At 53.3% G+C, this 24,240-nt stretch overlaps 11 protein-coding genes across 11 annotated transcripts; 4 read left to right on the plus strand and 7 right to left on the minus strand.

Annotated features, from left to right (window-relative positions):
- Nucleotides 1-35: 35 nt before the first annotated feature.
- On the plus strand, nt 36-2,954 carry RHO25_010450 (uncharacterized protein; the record flags this gene model as incomplete). The annotated part of the gene is made up of 1 exon (XM_023602639.1): nt 36-2,954. One exon carries the CDS (start codon nt 36-38, stop codon nt 2,952-2,954), a length of 2,919 nt encoding a protein of 972 aa, XP_023451170.1.
- A 157-nt stretch (nt 2,955-3,111) lies between these two features.
- Nucleotides 3,112-3,566, plus strand: RHO25_010451 (uncharacterized protein; the record flags this gene model as incomplete). Its single annotated transcript, XM_023602638.1, has 2 exons — nt 3,112-3,146; nt 3,197-3,566. The coding sequence occupies 2 exons, from the start codon at nt 3,112-3,114 to the stop codon at nt 3,564-3,566; spliced, it is 405 nt and encodes a 134-aa protein (XP_023451339.1).
- A 3,254-nt stretch (nt 3,567-6,820) lies between these two features.
- Nucleotides 6,821-8,403, plus strand: GSK1 (Glycogen synthase kinase 1; the record flags this gene model as incomplete). The annotated part of the gene is made up of 7 exons (XM_023602637.2): nt 6,821-6,827; nt 6,978-7,156; nt 7,218-7,301; nt 7,356-7,704; nt 7,760-7,953; nt 8,011-8,215; nt 8,270-8,403. 7 exons carry the CDS (start codon nt 6,821-6,823, stop codon nt 8,401-8,403), a joined length of 1,152 nt encoding a protein of 383 aa, XP_023451106.2.
- Nucleotides 8,404-9,378: 975 nt separating this feature from the next.
- On the minus strand, nt 9,379-10,296 carry RHO25_010453 (uncharacterized protein; the record flags this gene model as incomplete). The annotated part of the gene is made up of 1 exon (XM_023602636.2): nt 9,379-10,296. The coding sequence occupies one exon, from the start codon at nt 10,294-10,296 to the stop codon at nt 9,379-9,381; it is 918 nt and encodes a 305-aa protein (XP_023451169.1).
- A 1,149-nt stretch (nt 10,297-11,445) lies between these two features.
- Nucleotides 11,446-12,108, minus strand: RHO25_010454 (uncharacterized protein; the record flags this gene model as incomplete). The annotated part of the gene is made up of 1 exon (XM_023602635.2): nt 11,446-12,108. One exon carries the CDS (start codon nt 12,106-12,108, stop codon nt 11,446-11,448), a length of 663 nt encoding a protein of 220 aa, XP_023451340.2.
- A 205-nt stretch (nt 12,109-12,313) lies between these two features.
- RHO25_010455 (uncharacterized protein) lies at nt 12,314-13,231 on the minus strand (the record flags this gene model as incomplete). The annotated part of the gene is made up of 1 exon (XM_023602634.1): nt 12,314-13,231. The coding sequence occupies one exon, from the start codon at nt 13,229-13,231 to the stop codon at nt 12,314-12,316; it is 918 nt and encodes a 305-aa protein (XP_023451341.1).
- A 235-nt stretch (nt 13,232-13,466) lies between these two features.
- RHO25_010456 (uncharacterized protein) lies at nt 13,467-14,042 on the plus strand (the record flags this gene model as incomplete). The annotated part of the gene is made up of 1 exon (XM_023602633.2): nt 13,467-14,042. One exon carries the CDS (start codon nt 13,467-13,469, stop codon nt 14,040-14,042), a length of 576 nt encoding a protein of 191 aa, XP_023451171.1.
- A 1,351-nt stretch (nt 14,043-15,393) lies between these two features.
- On the minus strand, nt 15,394-16,338 carry RHO25_010457 (uncharacterized protein; the record flags this gene model as incomplete). Its single annotated transcript, XM_023602632.2, has 1 exon — nt 15,394-16,338. The coding sequence occupies one exon, from the start codon at nt 16,336-16,338 to the stop codon at nt 15,394-15,396; it is 945 nt and encodes a 314-aa protein (XP_023451119.1).
- A 1,111-nt stretch (nt 16,339-17,449) lies between these two features.
- On the minus strand, nt 17,450-17,851 carry RHO25_010458 (uncharacterized protein; the record flags this gene model as incomplete). Its single annotated transcript, XM_023602631.2, has 1 exon — nt 17,450-17,851. The coding sequence occupies one exon, from the start codon at nt 17,849-17,851 to the stop codon at nt 17,450-17,452; it is 402 nt and encodes a 133-aa protein (XP_023451545.1).
- Nucleotides 17,852-19,068: 1,217 nt separating this feature from the next.
- Nucleotides 19,069-19,536, minus strand: RHO25_010459 (uncharacterized protein; the record flags this gene model as incomplete). The annotated part of the gene is made up of 5 exons (XM_065603296.1): nt 19,069-19,097; nt 19,154-19,183; nt 19,245-19,321; nt 19,379-19,432; nt 19,490-19,536. The coding sequence occupies 5 exons, from the start codon at nt 19,534-19,536 to the stop codon at nt 19,069-19,071; spliced, it is 237 nt and encodes a 78-aa protein (XP_065459368.1).
- A 1,365-nt stretch (nt 19,537-20,901) lies between these two features.
- Nucleotides 20,902-22,602, minus strand: HAL4 (Pkinase-domain-containing protein; the record flags this gene model as incomplete). The annotated part of the gene is made up of 2 exons (XM_023602630.2): nt 20,902-21,033; nt 21,118-22,602. 2 exons carry the CDS (start codon nt 22,600-22,602, stop codon nt 20,902-20,904), a joined length of 1,617 nt encoding a protein of 538 aa, XP_023450627.1.
- Between the last annotated feature and the right edge of the window lie 1,638 nt (nt 22,603-24,240).

The following is a 24,240-nucleotide window of genomic DNA, read 5'->3' on the forward strand; positions in this document are numbered from 1 at the left end:
TATGGGGTTGAGGGAGACAACAATGTGCCGGCAGTATGAATAGTCTGCTGCGCCATGCCATCGTCTTCCTGTGGGTCGCCGCGGCGCTCGGCAGAGCGCAGTCCACCGGCTATGACAGTAATACGGACTCGGTCCCTAAGACCACCCAGGCCCCATACACCGGAAGCGCCATATCGAGCACGCTCGGTTTACACTTTACGAACAGCACAGGAACATGTCCCAGCCGGACGGTGAACTATATAACACACACGCTAGCGCGACAATGCCTGAGGACTGATCGCGCTCCGTCCAATGGCACACAACATATCCTCACCACCACAGATCACACGGGCACCTTCGCGACCACGTTGATTTCAGATGAACGGCCGCAGGTGGCCACCGTGACATATACCGTAGCGAATGGCACGACCACGATTTTAGGCGAGCATACATCCTCCGCCCGGCATGAGCCAAGTCCAGCCCATGCATCGAATTCACCAACTGCGTCTGATGCCAATGTCGCAGCCAGTACCGCAAGCCTCTCCGTCGAAGAAGAGGAATCGGACTCTGCCCTAGACAATGCCAACTTTCTGTCCTTTGAGGACTGGAAAAAGCAAAACCTTGCCAAGAGTGGCCAATCTCCTGATGATGTTGGACGAACGCAGACCACCAATGCTCATCGGCCGCGACCAGTCAACAATGCTCTCGATACTCTAGGGGATGAGCAGGAGATTGACATTGACTTTGTTGGCTTTGGGGGAGTGTCGCAGTCCGCCATGCCCGAAAGCCCCACAGCTCAAACGGAAGCCGCGCAAACGCCAGTACCAGGTCATCCGACCTCACTCAGGTCCAAAGACGCTGGCAAAACTTGTAAGGAGCGCACAAATTATGCATCCTTCGACTGCGCTGCGACTGTTCTGAAGAACAACAAGGAGGCAAAGTCCGCCACGTCCGTCTTGGTCGAAAGCAAAGACAGCTACATGCTCAACAAGTGTGCGGCCGACAACAAATTCTTGATCGTGGAGTTGTGCAACGACATACAAATCGACACAATTGTGCTGGCCAATTACGAGTTCTTCAGCTCTGGCTTCCGCCACTTCAGACTATCTGTGTCCGATCGGTATCCCGTCAAGATGGAAAAATGGCGGGATCTAGGTACTTTCGAGGCCCGCAATACTCGTGAGATACAGGCCTTCTTGATCGAGAATCCTCAAATTTGGGCTAGATATCTACGTATCGAATTCCTCACGCATTATGGCTCCGAATACTACTGTCCTGTGAGTTTGCTCCGGGTGCACGGCATCACGATGATGGAAGACTACAGACATCAGGAAGAATTAGCAAGGGGCGAAATCGATGATGTTACCTTGGACACCGAAGTTCTGGCAACACCTCCAATCCATCAGGAGCCTGTGGAGTCTACAGACGAGGCATCGAAGGCGACAGAGCAGGCTATACCGCCAGTAGTCCCTGGCGAGCCGGACAGTGTCTCGTCTCAAGAGAAGCCCCAGAAGGATGAATCATGTTCTTCTTGTACATCAAACGAGGCGACCATGTCCAGTACCGAAGCGCTTGCAAGCTCTCTGGCTGAAAAATACGACAACGCCAGCTTCCCAATGGCTGTAGGCGTCTATGAGCCGACGAATGCCAACATGACTTGCGATCAACGGCCCACTTCGGAAGTCGTAACGAGCTCCAACGCGAATCTCACAGCGCTTCCACAGACTGGATCGACCTCATCCTTTACTTCGACTTCGTCATCTATCAGTGATGCTGCTAGCACAATCACACCTACAGTAACGAAGCAGAATGTAGACACTGAAGTAGCGATCAACTCCTCCTCGACCTCGCACGACTCATCAGCACGCGAAGAACCGATAAGCGCCACGGTGCTGCCAGCCAATAGCACTTCCAATTCCACCACAGGTCCCAGCAGCAGCACTTATTCCGCTAGTGGCAATCAGACAGCAGCTGCGAGCAATTCGACACGTCCTGTCGCATCCTCAGCAAGCTCGCCACCACCAGCCCAGCCCTCCACCCAGGAGTCTTTCTTCAAACAGGTTCACAAACGCCTGCAGCAATTGGAAAGCAACAGTACTCTCAGCTTGCAATACATCGAGGAGCAATCTCGCATATTGAGAGAAGCATTCAGCAAGGTTGAGAAACGACAAGTGGCGACCACAAGCAAGTTCCTCTCCCATCTGAACGAGACAGTCATGGCCGAGCTTCACGGCTTCCGCCAGGCATACGATCAACTATGGCAGAGCACGGTGATTGAGCTCGAAGGTCAACGAGAGACGTATCAGCGCGAAATGCTAGCTCTCAGTTCGCGACTGACAATGGTTGCCGATGAACTTGTCTGGCAGAAACGCATGGGTATCGTGCAATCGACGCTGCTACTCATGTGTCTGGCTCTTGTCCTTTTTGGCAGGTCTAACAACGGCGCTCTCGAAGTGCCACTGATGCAACAATTGCTGAATAAGTCCACCACGGCACTCTCAGGCTGGGACACACCACCTCTCTCGCCATCGCCGGAGAGTCGGAGCCCCGTCAGCTTATTTAGGCGGAAACTTTGGCGCTCAAGCACTGCGCCTGCGGATCCACAATATGCAAGCGATGATGGCGGGCCTGGTGGCGCAGAGGACAGTCGTCCAGTCACACGAGAGGGCCCTCCTCAACCTGAAATCAGCGTCGAAGCTCCCTCGCCGCCTCGTGGCTCAGGAGCCGAAGTACCAGCCGATGAGTGGGAGGATGAAGATGGACAAGCCCAAGAAGGACGACTTTCCTTGGATTCTATCGGCAGTGCAAGGGTGAGTGTCCCTTCTGGACCATCGGGCAGTCCTGGAAGGAAAAGGAAAAAGGGCAAGAAATTCGCTTCTGGGTTGGAAGGAGTTATGAGGTTTGGGAATGGAATTCGTTCTACTGGTCAGGATAGGCCGAAGAGTCCTTTGGCGAATGGTGATTGGCAGCAGTGATGCATGCGATGCATGTGAGCCTTTTTGTCGCTTCACTTGATATACTTTTCTGAGCGTTCTAGCGAGCGTGTAACGATAGGACTTTCTTCGATTTTGCGTTGCCTGAGGCGGGTTAATCTTTACCACGATACAACACAATACCTATCAAGTGGCATTGATGATGCTGTTCGCTTCTACTTCACGTCCGAAACGGTGCGTCAAATGAGGCTGGAGATGGTTGTTTAAAGCTGACATATCAACAGTCTAGCATCGCGCCATGCTGCCGAAATCGAACCTGGTGGCCGAGTCGGCAAACTACGACGCCCACTCAAAGCCTTTCCTCGTTGCGTCGACCGACATCCTCGCACGAACCGCGAGTCCTCTTCCATCGACCCATCAACGATATTCGACTTCCTTCCTGAAGAGTGGTCAGACGACTTCGCCGTGCGGACAGAGAATGAGAAAATGCGCGCATCAGCACCACCTGCACCAGTAATGGCGAAGACTGTGACTATAAGCACGAGCTACATCGAAGAGCAGACTACCGACGAGAAGTCGGCACCCACAACTACCAATCAACTTGCCACTCCACCCGCGTCATCAGCCTCACCGAAAAAGACCGGCAGACCCTAAGGGAAGAGCACATTCATCTTCAGACGTCCACGGCATACTCAAACTTACTACTCCCGCACTACTGGCATAGACTCTGATGCCAGTTTCGCAAGCATAAGAGAAGCTAGACGACGCATTTTGACGCACGTTGGACGAATTGAGGAAACGCCGGCTGGGATGAAGAGACCTGAGCCATGCGTTCGTTGTGTCCGCAAGGGCTGGGCTTCACGCTGTATGGTTTACACGCCGTACAATCAGACAGTATTTGAGGGTAAGAGGGCCAAAGGGTCTTGTGCGAGGTGTCGGTATGATGGGAAGCAGAAGCAATGTGAATGAGTTTGAGGCGGCTCGTTCGTACGCATGAAGGGTGTTCTGAGAGCACTCTGCATATGGCATTCAGGTGATAAGATTTCTTTGGAACCAATTTTTGGGGGATCAGAAACCATCTCAAGTGCCTGATGAGCTAAGTTACAGCAGACATGCTGCGCTCGCCAGACGCAGCGTTTCCACTGCCATCACCGGTCAGCGTACTGCACGTGCAGTGCGAGACCGCCACAATCCGCGTGGACCTGTGGTACAAATGTGTCATCGAACACCTGTCGTTGCACTGACCGGAGCTGGAGGCGACCCTGCCGCCAGCTGGCGGAGTTGAGGAAAAGACACATGGCCAGAATGTAGTCAAGTCTCGAACTCGCTCCTCGCTTCGAGCCTAGAAGGCATCATTCTTGCGCAAAGGACCCGTATATTTGGTTCCGACTGCCGGTAGAGACCGGACCCTGTGGAACCATTGGTAACTGTAAATGTAAGCATAATAGCAAAGAGCTGCGATCCGATGAGGTCTGGTGTCAGGTTATTAGGCATCGTCATGCTCGGTCTAGGGTTTGTCGGTAGTTTGGGGTGTTCGTCAGTCTCGTCTCGACCGCCTGAGGCGAGGTTGGCGCAAGCCTGGACTTGCAGTGGAGTCTGCAGGAATAGTACTCGTGCCATGTGACTGTGGGGAGTCATCTGTGGTGGAGGGGTGAAGGGCGGGAAAAGTGGAGCTTAGGCAGAGCGCGGCTCCGCGAGAGCTGGAATCAGCAGCATTGCTGGTACTAGTGCGGTCACGATGGCGTTTAATCGTGGAGCGGGAGGTATGGCATATTTGGCAATATTACGAAACGGCGTGCCGTAAATTGTTCTGAGGGTAGTCTCGACACACAACTAGGTCGAATTTTCTTGTCTGTTCTTCTGGTCGTGTCATCGTCTCGCTCTTTTCCCAACGAACGGCATTTGGGCAGCAGGGCATGTATCCTGTCACGTATATCGCGCAAACTTCAGGATTCGGGCCGCTGTGTTGCGTAGTCTTAGTACTGCATGACCTCTCCAGACTCGCAGTAGTGCGGACGAGGATAGGCAGCGCGACGTCTGGAGTATTTGCGACTATCGTGACTGTTCTCGGTCAGCGAGACGGATTGGTCGTGATGAAGCTCACGATGCTGGGCTCGATGCACCAGTTCTCCACGCGAACTAGCAAGATCTAGACGATGGTAGCGCGTGTCGCTTCGTTCCAGGTGTCGCAGTGCACTCGCTTGGCGCTTGTGGCAATGGCATGTGAACTTTGTGAAGTGCTGAGAGAGCGAGATCGCTGGGTGATCCGTGCGCTTGGTTGAGCATGCGGCGTTGAGCTGACCGCGATCGTGGCAGGCAGCGCTGAGCGCTCGATGGCAGCTACCAGTCTGCGCGAGTGTGCAGCAATGCGGCTCTCCCAATTGTCTTCGATCGAGCAGCAGTAGACAAGTGCGAGATGCAGAGCAGAGCAGAGCACGAAAGCTTCCCACTCGGTCCGTCTGCAGGCCCGAAGAGTGGCAGTCCATCCCGCAAAATGCGTATTTTTTGATTGGTCCGCAAAGTGGAAATGTCGTTGTCAGAGCCGTGATGCAGACATGCAGCACAGCGCGAGAGTAGTGAGGTACCCGAGCGTGCGTCGGGCGAGTGAGCAGACAGCTTCCATTGTATTTGCTTTGCCTGGTGCAAGGATCTAGGGGCGCCGACTCGGAACATCGTCATCTCACGGCATGGTGTGCACGAGGCGCTGCCGTGTGTCAATGAACAGTCCTCGCAACACAGGCAGTGACAGCAGTATGCGTTGCCCGGTCGGAGATGTTCTGATGGAAGTGACAACCGGCACCGTGCCCGACGGCCAATGCGAGCGCGGCTCCTGCTGCATAATAATAATAATAAGAGCGGCGCGCGCGCTCAACTAGTAAGAGGAGCAAGCTGGACCTCATGACCTTCCTGCGGGTTTGGGCGGGTCTCAGGACCATTTCTGATCATCGTGCGTCTGTCTTGTCGCCGAAGCAGAGTCTGCTGGTGTTGCTGCACACGTGGTGCTCGACGTGTCTGCCGTTTGCATTCGCGTACGTGTTAGCTTTCCCACTGTTTCTGGCGCGAAGCAGCAGCAGCAGCAACGGGCAGAAAGGCCTCCTGCTTGCTGGGCTTGGCGTGCCGCCTTCTGGAGGCCCTAATCACACGCAGTGATCTCATCTGAGAGGTCACGAGCGAGCAGGCCCACCCCAATTTCAGCACATACATGTCCGAGCTTTCATGCACGCTGTCGACTGCTGGCGATCCTATAACCCGTGCACCGCCGTCGCCGTGATTGCATTGTGCTGGCGTCCGTCTTGCTCTCGCCGTGAATAATTCACCTGTCACGCCCCTCGTCAGCAGCGCCTGCCCTGCACGCCCGCCGCCGAGTCGTGTGCCATTCCCCAACGACGCCATCAAAACCTGGTGTGAGGGGTCACCATCGTCACTGCCTCTTTGAGAACCACGACTGCTGCAAGCACCCATCCGCCCAGCACCACTACCACTTCACGCCGCGCACCCTCGACACACTCAACTCGCGCCGCCAGCTCCATCCACGCCGTTGCTACCGCCGCTGCAGCTGCCATCCGCGCAAGCCAGCCATTCACGCAGACTTTTGTCCGCAAAAGCACTGGACCCGCCGCAACAGCCCAGTTGGTGGCACCTGACCAACCTCTGCCGCACCACCTCCACCTCCACCTCCGCGCTGCCTCGCGCCGCCTCGCAACGCGACCACATCACCGCCCGAAGCGCACGAAGCACCTCACGAACCGCAACCACGGAACGCATTCGCACCCTCCCACCGCGCTCCGCCCACCCGTTGCTCAACCGCAGTCCGCCCTACTCGCGATAGCAACACGCAGCTGCTGAGCGCGTGAGCCCTTCCTCAGCTTCAAATGTCGAACAATCGGCCTCAATTCCAAGGCCTCAGAATGGGAGGTGTGTATCCCGCATGACACGATCAGTCCCCTCCAAGTGCCAGCTCGCAGAGAGCCAGGACTCGAGCTCGCCCACAGCATGGCACATACAGTCCATTCGTGCACTGCACGAAACCTTGCTTGACAACTGCTGACGCTGTTCGAGACTCAGGTTCCGAAGTCATTCGCGAAAAGGTGCAGGATGGCCTGACCGGCGAAACCAAGGAGATGCAGTACACACAGTGCAAGATTGTGGGCAATGGCAGCTTTGGCGTCGTGTTCCAGACCAAATTGTCTCCTTCGGGCGAAGATGCGGCCATCAAGCGCGTGCTTCAGGACAAGCGATTCAAGGTAATCCAAGTCTCCACCAATGCACTGTCCTTGCGGACATACAGAGCTGACATGCGGACAGAACCGAGAATTGCAAATCATGCGAATCGTCCGCCACCCCAATATTGTCGAACTCAAGGCATTCTACTACTCCAACGGAGACAGGGTTCGAGATACCGACGCCCGCATGAACGTGCAGACTTCTCTGATTGCCGCGCAGAAAGATGAGGTCTATCTCAACCTGGTCCTCGAGTTTGTTCCGGAGACGGTCTACAGAGCTTCACGCCACTTCAACAAGCTGAAGAGCACGATGCCTATCCTCGAGGTCAAGCTGTACATCTACCAGCTTTTCCGCTCCCTCGCCTACATCCACTCCCAAGGCATCTGTCACCGAGATATAAAGCCGCAGAACTTACTCCTCGATCCTGCCTCGGGCATCCTCAAGCTGTGCGATTTCGGTAGCGCAAAGATCTTGGTGGAAAATGAGCCCAATGTCTCGTACATCTGCTCGCGTTACTACCGTGCGCCGGAACTCATTTTCGGTGCCACGAACTACACCACCAAGATTGGTATGTGTACCAATCTGTCCCATCGTTCGAATCGTATCGCTGACAATCATTCCAGATGTCTGGTCCACGGGCTGTGTCATGGCAGAGCTGATGCTCGGGCAACCTTTGTTCCCAGGAGAGTCTGGTATCGATCAATTAGTGGAGATCATCAAAGTGCTTGGCACGCCCACTCGTGATCAGATTCGGACTATGAATCCGAACTACATGGAGCACAAGTTCCCACAAATCAAGCCGCATCCATTCAGCAAGGTATGTCTGCTTTGCACCACTGCGGAAAGTCCCTTTGCTGACATGTCGCGCGCACAGGTGTTTAGGAAGGCCGATCCGAATGCAATCGACTTGATCTCGCGTCTGTTGGAGTACACACCCACGCAGCGTCTGTCGGCAATTGACGCCATGGTGCATCCATTCTTCGACGAGCTCAGAGATCCGAACACGCGACTTCCAGACTCGCGCCACGCAGGCGGACCCAGCAAGGATCTGCCAAATCTCTTCGACTTCTCCCATCATGGTATGTTGAACATGCGGCGACCCACGAGCTTTGAATACTGACCACGATATGCAGAGTTGTCGATCGCACCACATTTGAACGCTCAGCTCGTCCCAGCGCACATGAAGCCGGTACTGGCTGGCAAGGGGCTAGACATCGACAATTTGACACCACTGACCAAGGATCAAATGATGGCGCGTCTGGACTGAGAGGGCTATACCCTTTCTTACCTCTCACTCCGAACGAAAGCTTGAGCTTTTAGTCATGAAGTTACGCAGCGACGCATGGTCATAATAACGGTCACACAGGGACGGCGTTCATCGAGCCTGGAGTTCACGACCCACCCCATGCTGAACCGTTCTGGCCTGGATACTCTTTGGGAAAAACGATACACCTCATCAAAACTTCATGGATCTGATATGGACGCGCGCTGGTCCAGCAACGAACCCTAGCGAGAGTGCCTCGATCGATGCTGCTTTCCACTTCTTCACACAAGGTAGATGATGTTTTCTGCGATGGGCTGTAAAAGAGGCGAAGACGGAGCATTGAGGGAGGGAACACGACTTCCACCGATCACCTACGGCGCATGGGCGGGAAAAGGGGAGACGAACGCGAGTTCTGCCCTTTTTCTCCTCACACAAAAATTGTTCTCTTTTTGGCTGAAAAAGGGCGAAATGTTTTCATGGCCAACACCCATCACGACGAGACAAAAAGGTTTTGCGGGACGAAAGCATTAGGGAATGAACCACATTTGGAGGCTTTTGATAAGCTCTCTGAAGTACGGTAGCTAGCGGCGATACCACTGGGGCATTTTTGCAGCCGTGTGTGCGATATGCAGTGACTTGAATTCAGGTCATGGTATAGTCTTCTTTTCTCTCTTTCCATTTTCACTTGATTCGTGGGATGCGAGTGCCACAGGCGACCAGCGACAGCTCGTGAGGTCGGAATAGGGCTCAGGAATACAAGAATGACTACGAGACCGCACTGACCAACAGGGTAGCCACAGAATAAAGTTGGGCTCGGAACATGGCGAGATCTTAGATCTTAGATCTACTTGCCGTGAGCGAGGAAGGTGAAGAAAAGGCTTGGATTGGATTGGTGAGATGCGATGCTTGCTGTGCCCTTGCCTGAGGCTACGACCTTGATGGAAATCTGCTGCATGATTCCACTGTCGATGTCTTTCTTCATTTCTTCTTCCACGCACTCTCCTCCTCCAACCACATTCGAAAATCCTTCAAAAAAGGATACTCTTCCCTCAAACTCTTAACTTCTACCCCAAATCCATGGGTTTTAAACCAATTAAACATTATACCCAATTGTTCATGAAGAAGCCATTTTATTATTCTCGCGAGGAAAGGGTAGGTTTCTGGTAAGGGTTTTCCTGTCACGGATTGAAAGGTTTGTTGGGCTTCAAGGAGGGTTAATTCTTCGCCTGCGAGGGAGATGGCTTGGTTTTTGTATTTTGGGGAGGAGTGGTGTAGGAAGGCTTGGGCTGCGATAAGGCCTATGTCGGATGTGGAGATGAGTTGGAGTTTTGAGTTGGGGGAGTTGAGGCGCCACATGGAGATGAAGGCTCGGCCGAGGAAGTTGTTGGAAATGTTTTCGAAGAAGGCGACGGGGCGGAGGAAGGTGTAGGTTGCGTTGTGGGAGGGGGTTTGGGTGATTATGTCTTGTTCGATTTTGTATTTGCTGGCGAAGTGGGGGATTGGGGTTGGATTGGTGGAGGAGATTTGGGGACCGCCGCGGTCTGTGGCTGTGAAGACTATGTGTTTGATGCCGGAGGAGAGGGCGGCTGCTGTCATGGCTTTTCCTTGGGATTCTTCTTTGGTGGCGTTGGTGGGGATTGTTACGCTGAAGAGGCCCCATGGGTCTTTGATTTGGGAGAAGATGGCGGCTGGGTTGGAGAAGTCGCCTTCGACGAGGTGGACGTTTGGTCTTGAGAGGAGGCGTTGGGCTGAAGATGAGGACTTCTTGCGTGTGATGGCGTAGATCTCGAAGGTGGGTGTTGGTCGTGCGAGGAGAGCTTCGATGAGCGCGCCGCCTTGCTTTCCTGTCGCGCCGGTTACGATGATTTTGCGGAGACTCGATACTGGAGTAGCCATGACTGTTGTTGTGTAGAAGCGGTGTCTATCTGTAGCCCGAGTTCGGTTCTGTTTGACGTATTCTGTGTTTGTGATGGCGTGCAAAGACAATGGCAATGGGGAGCCGTTCCACAAGTTAATATACTGTCGCACTCCATTCTTACCGCGAATTGCCCATGGTGCACGATACCTACTTCGGTGCCGAGTGTACTATCGCGAACAGCGATGGATACTTACTGTCTGAGAGACACAGCGTTGGTGGAAGGATGAAGAAGAGGCGTTGATGCATCCTGCCGTCGGGTGGATTGGTGCGAATCGGCTCAAAGTCCAGCCGCCGGCTTCCTTCCCAATGACTGCAATCAAAGTCGATTGCGATGTATGCAACACAGCAACTCGTGCATCATCTGGGAGAGAGTCCGATCTCTGTCTACAAGCTACGCTACATAGTCTCAGACAGCGTTGCTCATTGTAGCATTGTAATTCTACCGGCACGTTCCACAAAACATTGGCAGATCTGGCCGTGTCGATGATTGACGCTCAACAATGAACGTTTTTCAAGCTTATGAGGTTCATGAACGCGATATGCTTTGGAATGTGAGGTAGAACAATTTTGGTGCAAAAACGAGAAGACGGATATGCAAGATCTCAAAGCTCTCTTTGCCAGACCGAATCTCTCAATCGAGCAAAGACTTAATACACAATAGAGCTGACTGTGCTGGTTCCTTTCAGACGCCAAAGTGATCACGAACAATGCCCTTGGAAGCTATCGTAACACATCCTACCATCAAGGTGTGACTTCTGAGTCTACGCACAGAGTTACTCCATGCTCGGTGGTCTGGAGTCTCGCCCACCTCCTGCATTGTACTGGCTTCCAAACTGTGCACTTCGTGTTTGTGATCCGCACACTGAAGAGAGACTTGCGGCTCTGACATATATCACCTACTCAAAATTAATCCATTGCTGATACTCTCTATGCCCAGCGCTATTGAGAATTTGACGATGTTGGTTTGTAGGTGACAAATTCGATCAAGCTGAGAGGATCATGGAAGACCAGACGCTTCAGAGTAAAAGATCCCGCCCATTGCGATACAACTCCAGAAACGAACATTGCCTAGCCACTGGTGACAATGGCGCGGCCAGCCGCGGCATTGATTGTGCCCAATGCTCTACTCACGAATCGTCTGTTATCCTAATCTTATAACGTTCCATCCACGCTTTCACTTCTGATACTGTGATTGAAGGCCTTCGAACAGCCTGAAGGTACTTGGCTAAGAAGTTTGCAGCATCTTGAGGATCATATTGCCGCGAAGGACCAGCTCCTGATCCAGAGATCCGATGAAGCTTGGAGGTGAACGAGTATAGCCATGGCGCGGCTACCACCTGCAATCCAGGCTCGTCGAAGAGAACGTAATTTTGGCGGACAGCATCTTCCTGAATACGTCCGCGAAGGTCGACCGGAATGTGGAGGATGGTCTGATTGTTGAGCCAATGTGGATCCAAGCCTGACTTCTTAGCAACCTTTTGTACCGCGGCACGGAGGTAGTTGGCCTGATCTGGGCTAATGCTGTCGGAGAAGATGTCTATATCATGTGTTGCATTGCGTGTTCCCAGAGACAAGGTAGCAATCACACCACCGACACCGACGACTCTGAGGTACTGGCGCTTGCTGTGTAGATATTTTGCGACGGCGTGAAGGTGTGCTTGAATTTCCGCTCTGGTCATCTGTTGCTGCTCTGGCTGTTGGGTCCCACCTGGCTGCCGAGCTGCAGCTGGTACAGGCGCCAGATCTTCCAGGTGAAGATCACGGCGGCCTCTAAGACAGAAGTGACACATGTTGATGCTTTGCTTTGCGCGAGTATCGTGGTGGCTCGAAGATTGGTTTCTTGATTGATGCAATGGTGTTGTGCAACTACTCGTCTCTGCTCGGTGGCTCATATAGTATCAAATGCAACTGCCGTGCCGCACGCCCTGAAACTGCTGGGATCCATAGCGTTGCGTGGTCTTTGTTCAGCGCGTAGTACACGCGCGCCTGCTGAGATCACAGACGCACAGTCTGTACTGTCCGGATACTCTCCTCGCGAAGGCCCCCAACAGCTGATGCGTTGATCAGAATAGTGCTTTCTGCTTTGCGAGATAGACCCATAAGAGCCATGTGAAGTAGCAAGTATATCATGTGGAGCACAGCCAGTATACCGCCGTGGTGTGAGCACACATCCTCATACAGGCGTTCAAACACATCGTAAATTATTACATCTCGACCATATCCTGCGTGGATGTGTCCAAAAACGTGCAGCTTTGGCTTCACTCGTTGGATTTCTTGCAGCAGGAAACCCTCACCCCAGCCTGCCACATCAAGGTGGAACTGGGGTGGAGAATGTGTGACAAGAATGTCAACAGCCATTGGGACGTGATGGCGGAAAACATCAGCACCCTTGTCATACTGAAAAGCCCAGTTTCCATGCTTTCGAGTCGAAGGGTGTCCAAATATGGAAACTTTCCTCCCTCGAACATCTACGGTGCGAGAGGAATGCTCAAGATAGATGAGAGAACCCCACTGTAGCGCTTGTCGAGCTTCAGGTGAGAATCCGAACTCGGCAGATTTGGCAGCGTCAAGTATGATATCGTGATTGCCTGCAATGACGAGCTTATGTGCGTGTGGTTGAGCATCCAGCCAATGTAATTGTGCTTGCAATTCTGCCGCGGTGCCGCCTTGGGTCAAGTCGCCCGCGTGAATGAGAATATCGCCCGGTGGAATTTTTGGTTGGCTGTTGTGAGTGTCCGACACGCAGACTACTGTAATATCGTCAGCAGTTTCAGGTGCTTGTTGCGAGCTCTGGTCGAGTGCTAAGCGCCGACGCCACGAATAGAGCGATTTGGCGAGTGTTGGGCATGGCGCATCCTGAAACTGTCGCCACCAGGGTGTTTCCTTCCGATGGATAATGGCATCCAATGCCATATTGCTCGAATGCAATACCCGGGTGGTAGACACGAAGGTGCAAAGTACATGTATGGAGGACGGACGGACTCTTCACGAGACGTGTCTCGGAGATCGGATGAAAGTGACACCGGTGCATGTGACATCACAAGGACATATCCCTTGGTCCCCAGCCTCCAGGTTGGCCGGCCACAATCACAGCGCAGCAGTAGGAGATCGTCTTTACTGCACTAAACGGCGACTTTTAAGTGGCGTTATGGGTTGTGCGCTGTCGAGCAGCAAGACTGCCGTCCACTCAACGCCGCCGGGACCCTCCGAATTGCTCTCGAACCCCAGGGAATTATATTACGTGCAAAGACCCAAGAACCGCAAACTGGATACACCCCTAGGGGCGATCTATCGCATCTACTGGGCTATTGTCATGGACGACACTATCGTCATGCGCAATGAGATCGAGTACTTCTGGACGCGAAAAGAAGATTCTTGGGTGCTGTCCAACATTCCTAGGCCTTCCGACCAGGATCTGGAGCGATTTGCCGTCATCTCTGCTATACCCTTCGCCCTTGCTGCCGCTTTCAATCGTCTTATTGATCTCGGCTTGCCTAGAGACTCAGCGAAAGGGATATTGACTTCTGAAGAGCTAGAAGCGCTAGCTAAACGACCCAAAGTCCACGAGAAAGTCCCACAATGGGCAGAAGAGGCGCAACCGCTCGAAAGCCCCCTGTATCTACCCACGGAAGGCCTCGGCGTACCTCAGACGACCGAAGACGCAGATCCCTTTCTGTTGCGAAAGAATGTATGGGTCCATAAACTACACATCTACTTCACTTGATCATGTGGCGCACTGTTCCATACTCCAAGTACCATGTTGTTACTACATTGTGGAGGAGCGGAGCACCTTCGGTCAAGGCTTTTGAGATGCTGGTACTCGGATTGCGCGGCCGTTGGGAGTCAGAGGTCGTTCGTCGCGACGAGCCGCCCATTGAGCAGGCGGAGCAAAACCAACGAATGGCTTGTTGGCCAGAGTCGGCGCTTGCAGATGTATGGCGCAAGAGATTTGGGCGATGCAGCTCTAGCTGGGAGACTGAGAGGAAAATGGTAGCAGGTGAGGTTACAATCGACGCGTGGAACACGCGGCAGAATCAAGCCTCCGAGCTGAGACCTCTTGCAGCTCTAACTGCAGCTGCCACAGAACACAAGCTGACCCTGACCTTGAGCTGAACATCTGCCCGGACACAACGCTTCCAGCACTGCTCTCATCCTGTCATCACAAACTACTCAAGAGCTGCTCTCCTCCAGCTCCAAATCATTACTTCCCACTGCCATCATGCCCTCCCCAATCCCCAAACCCTACACCCTCTTCTTCACCCTCCTCGACCCCCTAATCGCCCTCTCAGGCATCTCCATGATGTTCTTCACTCCATCCCTCGTAACCTCCGCCTTCATCCCCTCCTCCCTCTCCCCCTACAACCCCCTCCAAACTTTCTTCCAACACCAACTCGGTGGCGCACTCCTCATGTGTGTAATCCTCCAACTCTTCCTTCTCCGAAAAACCAATGAGATTTGGATCTGGAAAACCTTTCAAGCAGGACAATTGGTTTATGATATTGCGTTGCTGTATAGCATTTTCTATGCTTTGGATCAACAAGGACGACTTCATCCGAGGGTGTATAGAGCCGAAGATTGGGGAAATATTGTAATTGTTGGGGTTTGTGCTATCGTGAGGGGGTTGTTTTGTTTTGGAATTGGGTTGGAGGGAGAGACGAAGGGGAGTAAGCGGGAGTGAGAGTAATGGTACGGACCACATTTCCTTGAGAGTTACCTTTGGGTCGTTCAGCAGCTCGAAACCCAGTTTTCTGAGCACACAAGTGCTTCTGATGCTCTTTCAACAGCCACCGTGCCTGAAGCATTCGTCTTCAGGAGCATATCAAGCCTGGAAAAAAGATATCTCGGCTCCTCGACCGAATTACTGAACTCGAAGTTCAAATCAGAATGCCTTTGGCGAATTAGCGACACGATTAGCCATCGTAAGAAATGACGTTGTATCTATGCGGCAAGACTATGAAGACCACCATGGAGCAAAATTGCAACTAGCAATGCTGGAAGCCAAAAGCGTTTGGCTACTATATCTACTCGCTCTGTTTAGCTCTATCTGTCGTACATATCCACTGTGCGCATAGTATTTAAATCCCAGCCAACTCCTTCTGCAACAACTCAGTAATCTTGCCCTTTGGCGGCGCCAACGCAACAACCTCTCGACTCGTAGCCGCAGCGTTCGACGATCCGTCATAGAGAGTATACGCCTGGTCATGCATATACGACATCAAATACGTGGAAGGATGACCCTTGAGAAATTCGTCCAAGAACGTCCAATCCCGATAACTGACATCTTGAATCTTCTCGCCAATATGCTTCTCAACCAATTTCACAAGCTGTTCACCAGTGACATCTTCCGGTCCATAGATGGAAAGTCGCTTGTGATTGAACGGAGTGGTGTCATCTTGACTCAGTAAATGTGCGGCCAGAACTCCAACATCATCGGAATCCACTATTGCAATCGGTGCCTTTGGATCTAGATAGGTGCGGAACGTATTTTGTTTGCCCGTCTCTTTGAACTTCTTAACCCACTCCACCATGGGTGCGACAGTCATATTCTGGAAGATGGCCGGTTGCAAAGATGAGAAATGCATCTCGCTGAATTCTGGCGAGCTGAGCATCTGTTCAATCGCCCAGTGTGCTCGCGGATAGTAGACTTTGCAAGTCGGAGTCACGTTTGCGGTGGTTGTGCTAATGCGAACAACGTACTTGACGCCAGCTTGTAGTGCATTGACAAGGAACTGGCTTTCCTCAGCAAAGTGCAGAGGTTCGTTGTGCGAGGCGATGAAGATCCTGGTTATGTTGCGTTCGCGGAGCCATGTTTCTGTGATCTCGACCCAATTCTGCTCCTCTAATTCGACACCCGGGAGCTGTGCGAGCTTTTGAGCGGCAGCACCGCTCTTGGACCGTGTCAAAGCCAGTATATTGTGACTTGAGAGCGTCTGGCTTTTGGCAAGCAATTCAGGAAGGGTCTCAACAACGCTCCTGCCAGTGTTGCCTGTTGCACCGACAATGAGAATGGTGGGAGCCATGATTGAAGGCTGGATCGTGGGTGGGTGCTAGCGAGTTGAGGAAATTGTCTGAAGGTCGAATGTAGTCATGAGGTATCAGGCATGTATGTTACGTTATATACGCAGTGCCTGGTTTATGCAATCTGCTGAAAGATGCAGGATGCAGCATAATTTTGGTTGTGTAGCCACAATGGCTGGAGATCACTAAGCAATCCAGAGATCGACAGTGTCCGGTTGCCGGTCTCGTTTCTGCTGTCCGCTTCCGTGGTTCTAGCCGACCAGATGTCTTCTCAAGGTGAACTCTGTTTGAGCTGTACGCGAGGAACATTCTTTGTTGCTGCTGACATCATTCGCTGCAAGATGGTGGATGGCTGTCTTGGCTACTCGCTGACCAAACCAAACATTGCTTGGCTTGTGGTCGCAAGCCCATGTGGCGAAGAGGTGCTGCGATACCCCGATGCACGCACACTGCATATCATTTATAATCAAGACGTCGCCGGCACGCGTTCTAACATGCAAATGGTGCAGTCCAAATGCTTGGTGCACACGCGATCAGCATTGAATGTGTCGCGTCGCAGGGAGTCAAAGACTTTCGAGATGGTTCCGAGGCCCATAGACCATTTCATCGTTATGAGGCCGTGAATCGTTGCGAGTGGCTGTAGAGGGGGCATTCCCTATAAGGCTTCGTTGAATCTGTTCGTTCCGTCTGATGTTTGGGCACTGATTCAGCACGATGAACGAAATGTTGATATGTCGAGTGCGGTCGGAATATGTTAGCTGCGATGACGGACCGGTCGCGTGCTGTAAATGCTCCCGATGCATAGCAGGATGATGTGGAGCTGGTGGCTGCGAACAAGCGTCGAAATGTGTCAAGGGTCAATGGATATCATTGCATTGCCCATTGCATTGCTGCATTAATACTGTCCGGTCTACCGATATAAACTCCGAACACCCTCGCTCAAAACCCAAACGTGCTGTCATTGTAACCATTCAGGGGTATCATGTGAAGTATGTCGTGGTGTCGTGTCGACCATCTCCGTGTGCGCCGGTCGCTTTTCAATTCCAAAGTCGCTCAGAGGTACGGCACGACTCATCGTATCGTTATACCGTTTCATCATGTTTCCAATCCTCCTTACCACCAACCAGGTGACGAACCCACAATGTCCGCATCGCGCTTCCTCTCGGCCATCTGTCGCTCGATGTCTGCCTGGGTGATGATCTTTGCTGGTGGTGTCGTGACCGGTGTGGAGCAGCCGCTGATGGAACCTTTGGCTGGCGGCGGGCTTTGCGATGAGCGAACAAAGCCCTGGAAGATGTTGCCCAATACGGTGGTGGAAGCCGGTCGCGAAAGCTGTGGTTGCTGTAGAAGAGATTGTGTGCACGGCTTGTCTTGCGAGGCGTTCTTCAAGGCGCCGGCTACCGCTGCAGCCTGTGCCTTGGCCTGCTGTTGTTGGATGTGGGCCAGGCGCCTGGCAGCGTCGGCGGCTTCGCGCTCCTCGTGGTATGCGGCAGGAAGAGAGTCGACGGGGAACATGGTGCCGCAGCGTCTGTGTGGTGTTGCTGGGTGTTGTGTGTTGGAGCAGTCGTTGATCGCAATCGGTGTGTTCTTTGTAGTGGCTGACGTAGGACAAGGTGGTGGTCGGCGATTAGAAATGGAGATGTTCCTGCTCCTGTGGATGGTGTCGCACGCGACTTCCTCCGAGCGTGACGTTTGTGGGCAGTCGTGACTTGGTTTGCCGGCCGTTCGGAAGGGGCAGCTGGAATCCCGTCGAACCGGTGCACGAGAGTAACGTGAGGTACTTGTGGCCCTGATCGGCCGTCGTGTGCCTGCGAACTGCTGCTTTTTGTCTCGTCGGGCACCGGGCGCGGGACACTCGCACAATGTTCACGGCGACACAACGACACACGGACGGACGTGCTAAAATATGAGCGCTGGCGATAGCGAAGACAGCGGCGGGGTTGCGAGCAGAGGTTGAGGAAGCAGGATTCGCAGTCGAGTTGTAAGCCGGCTCACCGACCGCTCGCTGCTGCACGGAAATTGTCGTGATTCTGGGATGGAGGGACAAGCACTGCGCCGAGCCTGCCGCTGATTCGCTTTGTGCGTGCATTTGCGGGGAAGACCAGCGTCCAGCCTATTCTGTGGACCCGCAAGAGCCGGCATTCCAGAACTGCAGATCCGACGATAGAACACCCGGCACACAGGCACCAGGAGTGCTGTTCGATCTGTACAACACCAACTGTTGCTCTTGGTCCTCCGCAAATCTACGACTGGTTAAAACCTTGACTTCTTGTGGCACTTCTGTATGCTCTCTCACGGTGCTCGCAGAATGTTGCTCTCTGCCAGCGGTGTGCATCCAACGGCACAGCTTCCAGCTCCTGCGTGAAAAGCAGGTTTGACGGGCATGAACGCTTCGCACTCCGATGCACGACCAGCTCTCCCGCATGCAGCTGGTGCAGCTTACAACCACAGTTCCCAGCGAGACAGGTCGACCGCTTATGTTGAACGATAACTGCTGGATGGCGATGAGCGTTGGGGTTTCATCCGAATGCAACGTTTCACAGGCTCAAGATATTTCGAGACGACACGCGCCGGAGAGGCATGGCGCCAGCAGCATGTGGTAATCTGAATGCTCATTCAAAGATCTCTAGGAAAGATTGTTCGAACTATTCAAGCAACGCGCAATCTCGTGTATGGAACCAATTCTCCAGCCCAGGCCGTGAATGCTCGATCTCCCGGACACAGCTCAAGTCTTACCCTCCACCACCGCCACCACCGCCGCCTAAATACACTCGTCAGCACAAGAATCGTCTCACTGCGGCAATCGATACAACTTACCGCCACAACCACCACCACCTCCTCCATCGCCTATCATTCACACGTCAGCTTCAGCGTCAGCACAACGTTTTTCCGCTCATCATATCCTTACCTCCAGAGAAATGTCCACCATGGTGTCCGCCACTATGTCCTCCTCCTCCGCCTCCGTCCCCACCGAAGAATCCTCCGCTAATGTTACACAACATCAGTGCTTGGCTCTCTTAGCAGCAGTAGGGTCCAGCTTACGATGCAACATACCCGCCGCTATGATATCCGTGTTTGTTGTGTCTTCTTGCATATCTGATAGAGGATATTAGCCCCCTGAAGAACAGGGAATGTGGACCAGTCAATACCTACCTGGCATTTCGCCCGCCATACGAGGGCTTCGAAGATGCGCAACCCATGATGTTTCTGTTTCTGTTGTTGTTTCTGTCTCTTGAATCTCAATATCAACTTCAAAACAAAACTTCACAAATTTGTACAATCACTCAAGGTGGTCCCGAAACAAAGATCCTATATATCATCATCTTCCGCAGAAACGATTTCGTAGACTTGTCTCTCATTCCTACGAACCGATCAAAGCCCATCTACCATGTACGAATGAGATAACAGTAGCCTCCACAGCCCTGCGGCGCGGCATGCACAGAAAGAGGCTAGAAGGCAAGGCGCAAGGCTTAGACAAGACGAAGCACAACGCTCCGACAAATAACCATCGGTTTAGCAGGAAAGCACGCGCACAAACCCGAAAACCCGCCAATCGTGTGCTAAATGACCAGTTGTCACGAGATAAGTCATCGAGAATCCAACAGGAAGTAGGATTCCTGAGGCCTCCAAAGTTACGTTTACATCTGACGTCAAGTCGAAAGGCAAAGGCTGAGTTGTATGTGGGAGAGGTCATGCTTCGAATCCTTCGAGCATGGCGCAGTACAAGCTGAGTACAGGAGGTACAAACAGAGAACGTGGAGTAAGTAACTCCGGATTTCAGCCTGAAATTCGAGGCCACCGGGCGAAGCAACAACAAGATACTGTACTGTCATGTAGTCGGTCGTAACGCCTCTCTCTCCACGAAGGAGACGGGTCAATGCATATATTTCCATACTGACGCTCTTGTGCGCCTGTAACTGAGAGTATGCAAGTATGTACAAAACGACCGAACTCTCGAGTCCATCTGGCTGGCTTGTCTTTCCACCATCGTCTCAAGCCACACGAAGAACAGCGCCTTCTAGCCAAAGTTCCCCGGCGAAAGCATCAATCGTTCCGAAACGAGAGTCGAATCGAAGCATTCGTAAGCCGCCTTCTATGCAAAGAAGCGAGCGCAAGAAACAGAAGTGTATAAACACGCTTGTTGGCTCGCGGAAATGGAAAAAAAGAAGTAGTCCTCTCATCATGAATGCCTGGAAAGAGCAGCGCTGAAGAATAATGTTGTAACGGGGGTATTCCATGCTCTCCATCAAGTACAGGCCGCTTTCGCTGAACGCTCAATATCCACAAGTTTGCGTTCCGTAATCGAAGGAGGCAGAGAACAAAAAAGGCATAAAAAGACCAAGACGAGTCGTTAAACACAAAAACCTTGCCCGAATTGGATGCGTTGCGTGTCGCGAAGATTTGGAGGACATCTCACGACGCGTCCAAAGAATGGTCGTAGTGTTGGAGATCGTCATCGTCATCGTCGTTCGTTCGTTCGTATCGTGGTTCAAGAAAGTTCGTCGTGAATACTTTTAGGGCCGGAACGTCCTTTTATCGAGCGGTTCTTTGCCCATGGACCTGGGTTAGAGACCTTGCTCGCCGGCTTTGCAGAGTTTTATCCCCTTGCCCCATTCGGAGTTCAGGACCTGATGGGCGGATATTCGACGACTCGCGTTGGGGTCGAGAATGCTGTAAATCACGTTGCGACAACGAGCCTGACAAGAAGAGTGAGTACACCCTTCAGGGAAGAACGGCTTCTGTGTAGAAGTTGCGTCTTTATGCGAGGAAGAATGGCTTACTCTGTGTAACGTCTCAATGGGTCCATAGCCTTCTTCGCTCTTGCGACCTCGAATGTAGTTGTCGTAAAATTCGTCTTCGTCCTTCTTCGCCACACGCCAAAGGTGGCGTCCTGTGCGCATGGCCATGTAAATGACACCGCAAGCCCAAACGTCGACTGCACGAGGGTCAAATTCTTGCTCAATATATTCTTCTGGAGCAATGTAGGGAGCGCTGCCACAAAGGCCGGCCGTCATGTGTGGTTCTGTCTCCCACGCCATTCGGAAGCACTCTCCGTTGCCAAAATCCGTAATTTTTAGAGCTCCGTGTGTAGTCAATAGCAAGTTCTCAGGCTTCAAATCGCGATGTGCAACGCCCATTTCGTGGATGTACTCGACGCCTCGCATGAGCTGTGCGAAATAGCAATCGGCCTCGGTGACCTCGAGCTTGCCGGTAGCAAGCACCAAGCTGTACAAATCACCTCCGGCACAAAACTCCATAACCTCACAATAGTCACCCTTGGCGTCCTCGAGCAAGTCTAGTGTATGGATGACATTGGGATGCCGTAATGACGAGGAGATGCAGAATTCCGAGTTGAGGCGCTTGCTGTACTTCTTCGGATCTTCCTGCGGCCGGCGCCGAAATTCCTTGACGGCATAAAGTTGTTCGTGTTTGGAGTCGTTGGGATCGGTCTTGTGTGCTATCCGGACGATACCAAAGGCTCCACGCCCAACAATTTCCTGACATTTGCCGTACTTTTGCACGAGCGAAGCTGTCGCGTTGGGACCCTTTTCCTTGTCCTTCGCCATCTTGTCCTTTTCGTTCCTGATCTGATCGACCCAGGTCGACATCAGTGACAGTGGCTGCTCCTCATGCTGGTCCCGACCTCTCCTGCCTGACATGAAGTCACGCAACATGTCTGTCAATTTGTCCTGTCGTTTGGCACCTCGCAGGTAGTGGAAGTGCTCTCCGCTTTCTTCAACCCAGAAGCGTTTCGTAGCCGCATTGGCAACCTCGTCACCTTTCCCCTTCTTAGAGACGGATCCGTTTCGTAGGTTGCCCTCCATCTTCTCGTGCTTGGACGACTGTCGGCTGGGCTTCGGTGGTCGCGGCTTCCCACTCTCTGCCACTGGGTCTTCTACAGCGGTCTCGGGGACCTTATCAGCAGCTTCGGCCTTGACCTGCTCTCTTGAACCGTTCGCATCACGCTGCGAAAACATGCGCGAGAGCCGTGACGTAAAGGTCGGCTTCTTCTGAGGACCAGCCGGTCTCTCTGCCTTGGCCTGTATTGATTGCGCCAGGTTGGATGGAGTGGCTGCGGTGTTGGTAGTAGTGGCGGGCTTGGTGTCGCCGTTCAAGGTGGGCGGGTGCGGGGCGTCGAGCGACGCTGATGGCAGAGGCGCGTCACTGCTTTCATGCTGGCTGGACGAGGTAAATGACGCCGTCGACACCGTGGGCGCTGGCGACGGCCGCACGCCACTGTTCTCGGCCGGCGGCGTGGTGGCCATGTTCTGCGCTGGTGCAGTCCGCGCCTTCCGCGTGGCAGCGTCGAGTTCCTGCTCTGCCTGGCCCGTCGGCGGCACAAAAATGTTGCACGGCGTCAGACGCTTGGCGTGGCGACCAGCGAGGCGTCGTCGGTAGGGTCGAGATCGATGTCGCGGGCGTCGCGGCGTCGTCTGTGTTGTCGTGCCCGCAAGGCGCAGCGGCCTCCGGTGGACCGCGGTGACGTGAGGTCGGCGGTGACGATGGCCAGTGACGAGGAAGGCAGTCCGGCAACGCAGTCAGGATAAATAGACAGGGAAGCGTGGGATATGTCACTGAACGAAGCTTTTCAAAGCCACCCGTCTTGGGTGCTTGGGACTCGTCGTCCTCGAGCAGCAGGAAACGGGTTTGTCAGCCGGTGAACGCTTTATCCCGGCCACGACAGCGGAATCAGCAGCAGCGACGACGGGTGACTGGGCGGGGGCAGATGACGAGGACGGTGAGCGCGACGGCTCGTAATAATGAGACGCACAGCACGGAGCAGGACGAGCAGACGAGCGCCTGGAAAGGCGGCAAATTGAGCTCGTCTCGTGGGCAAGGAATTCCATAACCAGCACCCAGACACAGCCTAGCCTCGCGGGCCCAAGCTACACGAAAGAGAAAAAATGCGCGCGCGCTCGGGCGAGAGCACCACGCTGGCAAACCCGCTGCTGCTGGTAGCTCTGAAGGAGACCCGCCGCTCGCCATGTCCATCCCAATACGCACCTCTCATCATCACATGCACCAGCCAAGACCTCCACATTCACCTTCACCGCAACATCCCACAGCCTCTCCCTGTGCCAGTGGCAGGAATGGGCCATGAGGTCGGGGCACGTGCAACGCGAGCACGGCGTACATATAGCTGCCCTCGCTAACGAGCTGCTGCTGCATGCGTGTGGTCGTTTGTGGGTATGCATCTCGTGCAACCAATCGACTCGACCTCGGGTGAAGATTTGTACGTAGTAGCTGGCGGTTGCCAAAGGTCTACTGCACCCCGGGCCCGGCGCGGTTGCATAATAAAACAAGCTGTCCTGTCCAAGCAGTCGACAGCTCCATGAGTAGTAGCGGAATCGGTGCTGACTTTTACATCAATTTCCACTCGCCTGTTCTGCCTATATTCTGTATTCCCTGCAAAGCTGAAGATTGATGATGACCGGTCCATGGCCTGGCCTGGGCAGCGGTAGCAACCTACGCACAGCGGCAGCAAACGCAAAACGTCAGAATTCCCGTTCCCTGTCGAACATATCGCTCACAAGCTCAGCAAGAGGTCCGAAGAGGGGTAACAGAGCCAGTGGTGAAGAAAATCGCGCAGCGCGATTCTGACGCCGACGCTCGATCCAGGCGGCCAAGGCGCACTTGTGCGACCAGCCGTTTCTTGTTTGCACAACTGCCGAACGATATCAGAGTGATCTGCGTACCCGCGTTTGATGCGTGGAGCTCGGAAGTGCTACATAATTGCTACATGCACTCATTGCATTGCAGAAAAAACGGACTACAATGCGACTGCGCTATCTCGCGAGGAGGGTCTGCAACCGTTTAGATACGAATGACGATGTGTCCGCTTTCAATGGTGTGCTGAGCAACGTCTCGATCATTTGTGAGACTTTTGCAGAGCCTCCAGGGAA

This window comes from Cercospora beticola, chromosome 7 (assembly GCF_033473495.1).
Source record: "Cercospora beticola chromosome 7, complete sequence".
In the NCBI taxonomy this organism is placed as follows: domain Eukaryota; kingdom Fungi; phylum Ascomycota; class Dothideomycetes; order Mycosphaerellales; family Mycosphaerellaceae; genus Cercospora; species Cercospora beticola.